Source organism: Siniperca chuatsi, linkage group LG20, assembly GCF_020085105.1.
Source record: "Siniperca chuatsi isolate FFG_IHB_CAS linkage group LG20, ASM2008510v1, whole genome shotgun sequence".
Lineage (NCBI taxonomy): Eukaryota > Metazoa > Chordata > Actinopteri > Centrarchiformes > Sinipercidae > Siniperca > Siniperca chuatsi.
The window spans coordinates 9,167,250-9,179,518 of NC_058061.1; the positions used below are offsets into that span (position 1 = coordinate 9,167,250).

General features: G+C 40.8%; 1 protein-coding gene across 2 annotated transcripts in view; it reads right to left on the minus strand.

Moving 5' to 3' along the window:
• Positions 1 to 484: 484 nt before the first annotated feature.
• Positions 485 to 12,269, minus strand: part of LOC122867806 (troponin I, slow skeletal muscle-like) — a 65,104-nt gene continuing 53,319 nt past the window's right edge. The window contains exons 2-6 of one of the 2 annotated variants that reach the window (XM_044179047.1): positions 2,534 to 2,575; positions 2,259 to 2,390; positions 2,008 to 2,097; positions 1,821 to 1,886; positions 485 to 1,602 (exon numbers count right to left, since the gene is read on the minus strand). In XM_044179047.1, the coding sequence (XP_044034982.1) occupies positions 1,501 to 1,602; positions 1,821 to 1,886; positions 2,008 to 2,097; positions 2,259 to 2,390; positions 2,534 to 2,575 (432 nt within the window). In that variant the 3' untranslated portion in view covers positions 485 to 1,500. The remainder of the gene's footprint in view (positions 1,603 to 1,820; positions 1,887 to 2,007; positions 2,098 to 2,258; positions 2,391 to 2,533; positions 2,576 to 12,269) is intronic. The other variant, XM_044179048.1, reaches the window with a different exon arrangement.

The window sequence follows — 12,269 nt, forward strand, 5'->3', positions numbered from 1 at the left end:
AATGATGATTTCTCTCAGCACCTCTCCTCCATCACGGACCATTCCCACCCGACATCCTGCAGTAATCCACTGGGGACATCTCCAAACATCTATTTATCCCACAGTAATTGCCACTATTGTTTTTTAAGTTGAAGAGTGAGATACTGTGCTTTAGGACTTCGTGGTGTGATTGTAAATGTAAAATTGGCCAAGTAATTTCTCTGCTATTGTCTTTTACCTCAGCAGGGCTGTAGATTTGAGACTTGGATTTGAGTCAGAGTCAGATAAAAAAAAAAGAGAATTTAAGACCCCTCTTGGACTTAACTGAACTTAACTGACCTGAATGACTTGCATCTCAACTATCAATTGACTTGGACTTGGCCTAAAAAGTACTTGAAACTTGACTTGTGCCTCTCTTGAATGACTTGAGACTTGATTTGGACTTGTCGCAAAAGATTTAACACTGGATTGGGACCTGTCTAAAATTGTGAGATTTGGCTTGGCCATGTTGTGGGGAAAAAAATTAACTTGTGAGACCTGAAATAAACACCATGAAATACCAAAGTGTCTTTTTAAGTTGTATTCTTTAGACAATCATACAGAGCATTATAATGTTACATACTGTACTTGCACAGGTGCTCACGAAGACTCATACATTCCTTGGAGGATGACGACTCCATCCTGTCACCCTCCATCATTCAGCCTTTGTCTTACTGACACTCTTTGATGTCAGCCCAAGGACAGCTACTAGTGTGTGTGACAGTGTTTACAGTTTATTATTGGAGAGGAATTCATTCCAGTCAAGAGGAAAGGCTAAGTATACCCTGGCTCTGACATAAAATATGGTTGGTGCTTTGTCACTGTAAGTCAGTGACATAGCTTAGCGGAGACACTGTACATGAAAAACAGCTACAATACCCCTTTCATAACAGTGTAAAAGGACAATGTCAAGTCTGTTGCAATTACAAGTGGAATTCAGTATTGTACCTGACGGATTCTTTGCAATATTTTCGTCAATTTAAATCCCACCAACAGTAGAAATGTTCAGTGCTGCAGCATTAGAGTAGAGGCTACATTTAGTTACTGTGTTTTACATATTTGCTTCAAATCTATTGTGAATATGTGTAAGTGAAACAAAATGAGAGGCAATATGTACACATTTATTGCATTCTTTTACATAACAGCATTATCAGGCAGTAATATACTGTGTATTCACAATGCTATTTTACAAATAGTCTACTTGAGAACAGAATAAAAACTACAGTGACTTGAAAGTCATGTGTTTTATTACACTTCTGCCAAAACAGCAGCAGCTTCTAAATGCAGAAAGAAATCAATGAAAAGTCCAGCGCAGGAACTACTGTTGTGACGGCAAATTTACAGTACGTCACTGCACTCTTTATATTTCACTGCTGAGCTCCATCAAACATGAGCCTCCCAGGCAATTTTCGATTTTCTAAAGCTTTTTCATTTACTTCTGTTGTTTTTCTTTTTTTAATTTTTTGACTTAATTATTATTTATTAATCTCTAACATCATGCATCAAAAACATCTTCTTCCTGCCCTTCATACCAGACATGGCCTCCACGTTCTTACGCCAGTCACCCATCTCCAAGGTCAGCTCCTGAGGTATCAAAACACACATATAGACCATTTGGTTTTTGCAGTTTCTGTTTTCTTTTTCAAAGATTTTGGACACCTATATGTCTGCTTAAGTAGCTGTACATTCTCTTGTTTGATGTCCTCTTTCTTTACAGACTTGAGGTTTGACCTCAGGTCCATAGAGCCCTTGTTTTTGGATCCAAAGAGAGCTCTCATCATCTCATCTACTGACACTCTCACCTTCCTCAGAGCTGGCTTCTTGAACTTTCCTCCGAGGTCCTGCACTTTTAGAATAAATTCATTGATCTAGAGATAGTGAAAAGCTTAGCTGGTGACTTTGTGTTAATAAAGAACATTTTGTCTTGATGTACTTCTGTTTCAATGTTTTTCATTTAAATCTGGTGTGTCATGGTGCATGATGACATACATCTCTGTTGTTCTTGATGACTTTGGCCTCACAGTCGTACCGCTCCTCATCCACCATTTCATTCTTTGCATGAATCTGCTTACAGAGTTTCTACAACACAACAGCAAACACAAATATCCACACTATGTTTAAGTACAAGAACAAGACACTCGATGATTGTTTCTGCATAATCAATCTTGTATGATTAGTCTTAGGGTCATAGCCTGCTATGCTTTACCTGACTGTATCTGACTGTTTTTTGCGATTCTCACCTGCAGGTCATCTGTATTTAAACCAATGAGCTGCAGCGGTGGAAGCTTCTCTCCTAGATAGCAAACCTTCTCTTCCTCTCTTGCAGCCTTCTCTGCCTCCAGCTCTTCAGTTGCACGAGCCAGCAAGAGGATCTGGATGAGTCAAAGTTAACACGGAGAGAAGTATGTGAAATTTCATCAGTGCTTATAATTTTCTTATTCACAGATTTGTGTACAGTTGTAAATGTTAAAAAGTTAACACATGAATATTTTACATGTTTTTAAGAAGTGTTTACCTTCAATGAGAGCTTGCAGGAGGCTGAAATCTTGCATTTGGGCTGAAAATAATACAAAATATGACATATTACACCTGACCTTTTAGCTATAATGATGCAATTTAAACACCTTTTGTCAGATACATTGCAAGATCTTTACCTGGAATAGCTAAACTAGGCTCCTATAGTTTGCCACAATTACTGGTACCGCTTTTTGGAATAGCTGCTCACCCACTAATGTGACTTGGCAATGTGACATTGACTTACTATGTACCTTAGCATCTCACTAGACAGCAGCAGCTTGTAATGTCCAGTATTTAGCAATGAAGAGTCACACAAGTGTTGGGCATTTTTGCTTGATTATTGATTTAAACAATTAATCCATTATCAAAATTGTTGCCCTTTTAGTAATATGTCTATGGCTATTGTTTCAGCCGTAACAGGGACCTTTCATTGGGATACATTTGTAAAATTTCACTACAGGCTAGCTTGTCTCGGTGCCTGTTTGAGCCTTTGTCACTGTTTTCTGTTGTGTTTGCATCCCTGCTGTGTATGTTTGTGTGAGACTGAGATCTTTATCTGCTGCTTTCACATGGCTTCAAATGGAATAACGGGGCAAAGAGAGGGAGTAAAAACAAACTTATTTTCCTTTATTCTCCTTTTTCACTATATTGCAATGTTGTGGTGTTGGTTCTTGTGTGCGTCTCTTTCTTCCTCTATGGCTACATTCGGATCGGGACGTTTCTCACTGTTTGTGTCCATTTTGGTCCTCTGTCGTCCTCTCTCTGCGTGCGGATTGGCCCAGGTCTCCCCTTGCACACAGATGCCGCTCCACCCACAACATCCCAGTGCATTCGGTGTGCAGCTCCCACAGACTGTCCCAGAACTTCTCTGTCTCTGTTCCTCCTCTCATCCCCCCTTCTCTCCCTCCAAGCCATGCAGCTGCCAGTCCTCATCATCAGACACAGACCTCAGTTTGACACCCAAAACGGGTAAGAACACTTGGCCCCGTCCCCCTTTCCAATTCTCATCCCTCCCTTCTCCTTCGCCTCATTGTGGTGCTACTCTGGTGGTAGTGTTTGAATTGTTGTTTATTATTATTATTATTTTTTTTACATTTTTTTATGGTTGAGTTTAGCATTATTTTATTGTAAATGGTGTTGTAAATATTTATTTAGCCAGGTCCCATCCTCCACCTTGTCCTCAGTGGTCTGGTGTTTTCCCGCTATTGAAAAGATATTCAACAGCCTTTAGTTTGTATAAAACATGTGCTTAATCATGTGAAGAGACACCAGATCTCTGTATTAGTTTTGTCCCCCTGTTGTTGTGGTCTTTAATGGAAGCACTGTATCTCATGAGGGGCTGAAGTTGATCCAAGGTCACTTCTTCATTAGCAGCCATTATGGTTAATCACTGAGAAAAAGGTAAGTGTAGTCAAACTCTGCCCCAAGGACAACTTGAACACATATTAACAAAGTTCAGCTATAAACACCTTTTATAGCCTGAAGAACCTTTTTACCAAACCTGCTCCCCTGATCCCTCAGGAGGGGACCAGCAGTCCCCCAAGCCTCCTCCTTCTTCCCACTCCTCTACTTTCCTTTTTCATATTGCCTCTTTTCTCTCATCTTTTTCTCATACTCTCTTTTTGCTCCTGTATTCTCCCATTCCTTCTCTCACTCATGTGCGTTAACTTGCCTATCCTTACCCTTTGTATACCTCGCTTCTGTAGCTTGGTTCCAGACCTCTGAATTGCCGCCCACATCTCCAATTTGTTCTGCAATTCAAATAGGTCTGGTGTTGTGCCCACTGATGGCTGTTTCCACCAGTTGGAGAAACAACCAATCATAACTTTGTAGACATGCTCTTCCTGCATAGCTTGCTAGCTACATCCTTGAAAAATGGCATCAAGCGTGGATGAGACTGAAGCAGTTGTACAGGTTGTTGTAAGTTGACTTACAGAAATAACAAATCTTAACTCTAAAATTTCTTCATTTGTTCTGAAAAACATTAACCGAAAATGACGTAGGTGGGATGGATATGTCACTCACTACTGATTAGAGAAGATTAGATGACTTAGTGGTTTAAGCAAAACATAACCCCCACCCATCAACAAGAAAACAGCTATTATGAACACAGTGTCATGCTGAATAAATTAGGTGAAACAAAATGGCAGTTAAATTTTATTATCAGGCTGCTCAGGCTCTATTCTTTCTCTACACTAGTGTCCACTTTCCCCCCCTCACATCCTTTTCCCCCTCCTCGGTTGTTGTGCTTCTGCCCACTCTCCTCATTGCTCTGCCTGTCCACTCTCAATCTGTCTGTTTTTCTCTGTGCACCCTCCATCTGTTTTTCTGCTGGATAGAGATGCCCCAGCCAGTGAGACACAGGCCTGGGATCTTTCTCTGCCCCAGCTCCCCCACCCTCTCCACAGACACTCTGTCCCTTCCTGGTTCTGTCTCAGTGGGCTGTGGTTACCACCCTGCCCCCTCCCTTCTCCATCCACTCAGACTCTACCTTACTGAGAAAGAGCGTGTCCTTCACTGAGGACATGCTGCTGGCAGCCTCCGGTATAGTAGGACTGCTGTGTGTCATCAAGTAACAGAACCTTACAACAATGTAGTGTTGCCGTGTCTCTTGTATATTCGGTCAACAGGACTGTTTACACCCAGATCGACTTGACTGGTGTTATCAGAAACATTAACTCAACATGCATGGTGTTACTGCCCAGAGCTCATTGTGAAACATCACTACTGACTGACAGTCTTGAGTCCCACTCAGGGTTCTCCTACCTCAGCATGTGGTTTGATGTGTTGTCAGGTGTACCCAAAACCTTACTCTAGGTCCAGTATTTATGCCTGAATAAGAGAAAATAATAAGAGTAGGCTAGTTTTAGGATGAGGATAAAGCAGGTTTACAATCTAAAGTGCTGTTCCAGCAGTTACTTTCACTTGATTTGTCATAATTACATTAATACTGCAATGTATAATCAGTTCAATCAATTCTAGTCCATTGACCTGTGTGTTGAAAGTGACTAAACTAAAGCCAGACTCTCCTCTGTGATCAGGAATGGGCAGTGGGGGCAGCGCCGGGAAGGAGGCAGGGCCTTTGAAGACCCAGCTCAGACAACAGACGCAGATGGCTCTTGAGCAGAGGGTACGACAACACTCAACGCTCACACATGCTCATACATGTATTTACGACTCCCTTGTGCAGACATTTGAGACTGAAATGCACTGCAAAACGCAAGTCAAAGTGTTCAGTGTCACCGAATTTCGAATTTTAGGCACAGCCAGCAACACAAGTCAAAGCAGCGAGTTAGATGTGGCAGTTTTGATACTTGATTCTTTGACATGCAGTTTGCGTTGTGTATTAGCCTCAGATGTCTGCACAAAGGGTCAGACAGTTACTCAATGTTACACACTACTTTTCACACAGCTGCATTCTTTGTGAAAGTTCACTAATTTATACTGGTGAGGAGTTAAGTGCTTAATGGGGAGTGGGTCTGTGTAAGAGCAAGTAATGTTCCCTTCCTCTGTCCTCTTGACCATTTGTGCTACTCAGCGAGCGTCTTCCTCTGGGTTATTGTTAAATGGCAGGGTATGTCCCATCAGTGTGACACTCTCTCTCTCCCTCCACCTTTCCCCTAACACCCTGACCAGCCGATAGCCACCACCAAGTCTGAATCAACTCCTAACCTGTCCCTCCTCTGCTGTTTGTAGATCTCAGAGGGGCTGGCTGGCTTGAGCAACATGGCAGTGGGTCCTTGTGTGATCCTGTTTTTGTGTTTGCTTAGCACCCGCTGCACTCTAAAAGATTCACAGACATGTTAGGTAGAGGGCTGGAGGCTAGGAGTTGTGTTCCCTTCAGGTTTGAAGGGGTGTATGACTGTGCGTGTGTGTGTTCTTCACTTTCAACTCCAAACCTAATTCATGCATTCATATAGATTTGAAAGCATCGAATGAATCAGTAAATATAAAATATCTAGGCTTTATTGATAATATATTTTCTCAATCACTTCCAGATCTATTTGAAATGCACTTGAGTTTGTGTCTACAAGTGTAGGCTGGAATGGAGCTAGTGGGGACTCCTTGGGGGTAAACCTTGCATGGGGGGACATCATCACACTCAATCCTTGCTGCATGGTGGCGTTTTTCCTAACACTGTTATCGCCAAAGTCTACATACATCAGTTACAATACATAGTACTGTTCATAGATACAGTACATAGTCGTTGGGACTTTAGAAAAACAAGTGTATTTAAGCCATCACTTGCTGCAACATGCCCAGAGAGACAACTAAATCTAAAGTTTGGTGTCCAGTTTTGAACATTTTTTAAAGATATTTATTGCTGTGCTGCTGTTAAAATATTTGATTTCTCTGTTTTTACATATAATTAGTTTTTATAGGTTTTATGTTGGGGTGATATGTACCACAAATGTTCTTTAAAAGAAAATAAATAAAAAAATCAACAAGACAACATGTGTTATGTGTAGGTAGGACTTGTAAATTTTAAAGAAATATCTGAAAATAATAATTTTTACATGTTTTACTACTCCACCTAGCCAAAACAGAACATGGGACATACAAAACAGTCAACAAAAACTACTGGGACACTCTGATATTATTGACCTTAAGTCATGAAAAATACCATAAAATCTAATACAATGTTATAATCATGGAGCAGTCACTAAATATAATGAGCAAAAATATATTGGAAAAGTCCATAGTGTATTGTTTTTTTTTCTTTTCCCTCTACTGTAAGTGACCTGGCTGTTTTCTTTCTGCAGGAGTTCCCCTTCTTCACCTTGATGTCCTTCCAATCTGGTTTTCTGGTTCATGTCGGTGGTGATCAGCGCTCACTCTGTCAAACTACTGGACTGTATACACAACCCTGGTGAGTTCAGCGCACACAAATGCACATTGTCCTAATGTAGCTCATCCATTGTCTCGTGAAGTGTTATGAGTGAGCTCCTCCATTGACCTACAGTATTGTGAGTGTCCGGTCTGGTTGCAACTGGCTGTTCGTTAATGCTGCCCAATATCCTTTTGTGTTGAACAGTTTTCCTGTGTATGGTCCTAGTCCCAATCTGTTTGATTTTTTTTTAGAGAAATTATATTTAAAGAATTCAGTATACGAGTATATATATATACGAGTCCTAAAAAAGCAGGTGAAAGCTGTTCCTGGTCACACTTATAGCCTGCAGCTTTATAGCATTTTAATGGAGATAAAGTTAGGATAGGCTATCATCAACTGTGCCAAAAAAATTCTATAGATAGGGGCAACTTTCACCTCGTGGTTTGACTGATGTGTTTGTGTAATGTGTGTGTGTGCGCGCGTGTGCGCTCTGGTCGCTATGTTGTTGTGTGCTGTGGTGCTAGACTGGAATTGTCAGGGAGCCTACACAGACTCCACCATCTCCACCCTCCACAGTCATCAGATCCTGCTACCCTATACCTGCTGACAGTAATAGTGTCACTGCAGGTATTTCCCTCCTTTTACTGCTCTCACCCAAAGGAGTAATGGCAGTTCAGTGAAGTTAAATTTTTGCCCTCTTAGCATGCATCCAAATTCAACATTAGATGGATAGTGTATCGCTGAAAATTGATGAATTCAGTAAGCTGCCAATCTCCTCTCTCTAATCTGTGTGAGTGTGTGCTGAGCTGAGTTGAGCATGTGCTGTGTCATGGATTTGGGTTGTATGATGGGGATGGAAGGAAAGATGTGAGCTTGGGGAATGGAGGAAGTATACCATTCAGTATTCTGTAACTTAAAAACTAGACTAGATTTGATGGACTCTGGTGAATGAATATGGCCCTTCTCTGCCCATGAGTGTGCACATGGTCATGAGCGTGCACGTTGGTGAGCCTGTGTCTGTGTGACATGCTGCTTCTGGTTCAAAGGAACCCACCTCGTTGGCCTGATGCCTGACCATCAGTCATTATTCTTCATCTCTTCAGTTGATCTCCCAGTCTTTTCCCCTCATTCATTCCCCTACCCTGACTCACCTAGCAGCTGACTTTCTCTCTCTTTCTGGGGCTCCGTCAGCATGTGGCCCTCTCAGGGGGTCATGGGGTGCGGCTCAATACTCTAATGTAGCTTTCTTCGTGTGTTCTTTGTTCAGTAATCCAGAAATACGAAATGAGTGAGATTAAACTCACAACTTGCAACAATTAGGCTCTTCTGAACAATGTTAATAAAATAGAGGTGGTATTGGAGCAAAGCCTCATGAGACTATTGAAACACACCCATGGTTTAGCCTACGTATGATGAAGGCTCAATCGCTTTGAATTTAAAACCTTTGTCTCCAGGGTAGGAAACACTTTTTACACATCAGGCACAATGTCTTTTATGTAATTACTTTTTTTTAACAGCCAGCAAGATTTTCTTTCAATAGTCAGATCACTAAAGCCAAAACCTATGTTATGGCTGTTGGCTGTATTTCTCACCTCTCACCCATGTTTTCTGTTAGTGCGGCTGACTGAAAGGAGACATGGAGAAGAGAGAGAGAGTGTACGTTTTTAGATAATGTGCACTTAAGGAATGCCAGTGAGAACGCACACAACTAACTTAACCATTCACTTTGCCTTAGTAGTTGGCCTGTGGATTTATTTACTTCAGACACAGCCATGATTTGGAGAGGAGAAAAAAAATGAAATAACCATGTACAGTGTATAAAATGAGGTAGTGACACTTGTGCTTTCAGATGCACTTGATGTGCTAATGAAAAAAGGATACATAAAACATTTCACATAAATGTAGAAGCAGCCAGCTGTAGAATATGGCAGCCATTAAAGTGGAGAGGGTATTTTTTTATTGAACAAAGCCAGGGCGACCACTGAGGAGAGCGCACAGCGGCTTCGTTTTACTTCAAGAAACTTTTGGGAACAACCCTTGAGTCTCATATTCAGCATACTATAAAATGTGAATAGCTCTCCAAAAAAGGTACCTGGGGAAGAAAGATGAGAATGGATTTGAGAAAGGCACGTGTGTGTATATGTGTTTGTATAGTATGTATGTACTGTATGTATGTGTGTGAGAGAGAGAGTAATGAAGGCAGTGAGATCAATGACTTGTATATCTCTCTTGCAATCTAAATACTATGGTACATTAAATTGAGTTAGTGAAATGCTATTGAAATATGCAGCATATTGATTTTATGCTGCTGTATTCAGCCTGAGTGGCTGTTTGTTTCAAATAAAAACAATACTGGGAAAACAGAGACAACACTGCCAGATCCCTCAAAGACAGAGCAGATTTGAACAGGGAATGGAGTTGTTGTCTTTGTGAATCTGCTTTGTCATCGCTAAGCACCATTTGAATAGAGTTGCAGGCAAATAGATACTAGAGAATGACTAAAAAGAAAAACAAGAGTGTGAATGATGGGTTGAGGACAGACAGAGGGTTTATTCTGAGTGTCAACTGCAGCTAAATTCCTTTACTTCTGAGTCTGTCGTTTATGTTAAGACCATTGACCACTGAACGATACAGCTGTGTCACACAAGATATTTGCTCAAAGAGAGTTTGTGCAACATTTTTGCTCTGCCACCCTAAAGGAATCCACGTTGCCTTCCAGACACCTCAGGACATGAATATTGCATTTAGTTCAACCCCAAACACTGACATTATTTATGAAGGCAATCATCATCAGCCGTGAAGTGAGCCCTGTCTGCCTGCACCAAGCAGCAGACCTCCAACAGTCTTTGTGTTTAAAACTGAAGCTCTTTGTGGGTTAGTACAGGCAGCATTCAATCAACACATTAGTATGTATTTTTACATTTGTTACAAAGTGTCATTTTATGTAATTGCACGTCCTGTGGTGTTTAATGATCTGCAAGATATACATTTTTCTATCATACAGGGCTGTGTTATTATGTCCCATTTCTGAGCTGTTTCTCCCCTCAGCAGTTTGATGAAGATCTCAACTCTCCCTTCACCCCCAGACTGTCTCTGTGTCTTCATTGTGTGCTTGATGAGGCTGTCAAAGAGACAGTGTCTGGCCAAGTGATGAGATGAGACAAGGGCGATGACTTGCCTCAGTCAGTCTCACCTGCAGCCGCTGGCAAAGTCAGGATGTGTGTGTGTGTGTGTGTGTATGTATGTGTAACTCGTGTGTGTAAATCTGTATGATGGAAACCTTAGGTACTCGCTTTTATCTAAACCCTCAAAATTTCTGTGGAGAACAATTACTAGGCTTCAGTCATAGCCAAATAATTAGCTTGATAGTGATACTTAGTGATACTTAAAATGCACTCGGTATTTGGACATCCACACATTTTTTGTTGTGCTGGCTCTGGACTCTGGCACAATGGATTTTAAGTCAAACAATGAAAATGAGGGTGAAACGTCAACTTTCAGCTGTACATTGAAGGTGCTCGCATCTATATTGGGTGAACAGTGAATTAACTGTAACCTTATTATTGTCCTGATGGACTGTCCAAAAATTGGAGGAGAATTGGTGAACTGAACTGAATAGGGAATGTGTTTATGTTAAAAAAATAAACTTTAGCTGATTATTAAATATCTCAATATCAAATCAATCAAATTTCAATATTGATATTGGCTTCAAAAATCAACTATCAGTTGGGCTCTAATAATAATAATAATAAAACACATTTTTAGAAGAAGTAATTAAAAGATGCAACTGAATCTGCAAGTATCAGATACTCTGGCTGGAAGTTCCATAGCTGAGGTCATTGTTTTATTTCAAATCTAATATCCTGGAGTACAGAACCAAAACAATGGAAAATGTGTTACTGTCCACATTCTTACTGATTGCACTGTATGTGTAAAGTAGGTCAGGAGAAATGAAAAGTGGAGCTGGGGAAGATGGTTGGTGTGAAGTGATGAATAGAAGAGAGTTCAGCTCAGTATGAGTCACCATGTGTGGTGAGGTGGTAGGCAAACAGCCTTCCCTTGTCAATAATGAAGGAGGGACTCTGAAAAGGGAAGCCATCATGAGGCAAACTGAATTATCAAGTCACAGCAGCTCACACAAATGAAACGGAAAATTTAAATACGCTCACACCTTTAGAGAGGTAGGAGTGACACTGAGAGGTAAAGACGAATTCCAGTTAATTTCCACAACTTGAAAACAACACACACAAACAGCACAAAAGCATTTAGCTCAAACCTCCTTAATGAATTCAGGTCGTTAAGGTGCCACACTAGCTTTCACTGTAAATAGCCCACCAGGGTTGAACGCCTTTCCTAATGAGCATCTGCACCACTGTCAGCACCACAGTACATGTTTGATGGCAAACATTGTAATGCATTATTCTGTTCAAGTGACAAACAACAAACAATGTGGAGAAAAAAAACAAGTCCAGGACACGCAATCAGGCCCTGCAAATCCAGAGCATGAATAAAACATTAGCGGAACAGGGAGATTTTGCATTGTGTCTCTCCGTGGACTTTTTACTGTACACAGAGAAACTCGCAGGCGGTAGGTGATAATGCACAATGGAACACTTTATGAGCAGTTAATTTTTGCTCTGCAGGTATTCTCCTATTCATGCAGAGTCACGGCTACAGTTACACAGGAGTTTGGAGACTTGACTCTAAATATGGAATATTGAAAGATTTTGTGACTGCACTGTCTAAGCTCAGCCTTCTGTGGATGTTATTATTAAATATTCTTTAAAAGACCCATAAAACCTATTTTCTTAATCAGCTTCTTACTATGAATGATGAGGTCCTACTTGAAACCAGTTAGAACAGTTTTGGTTATAGAGATGAGAGACATTTCTGTATTTGTGTT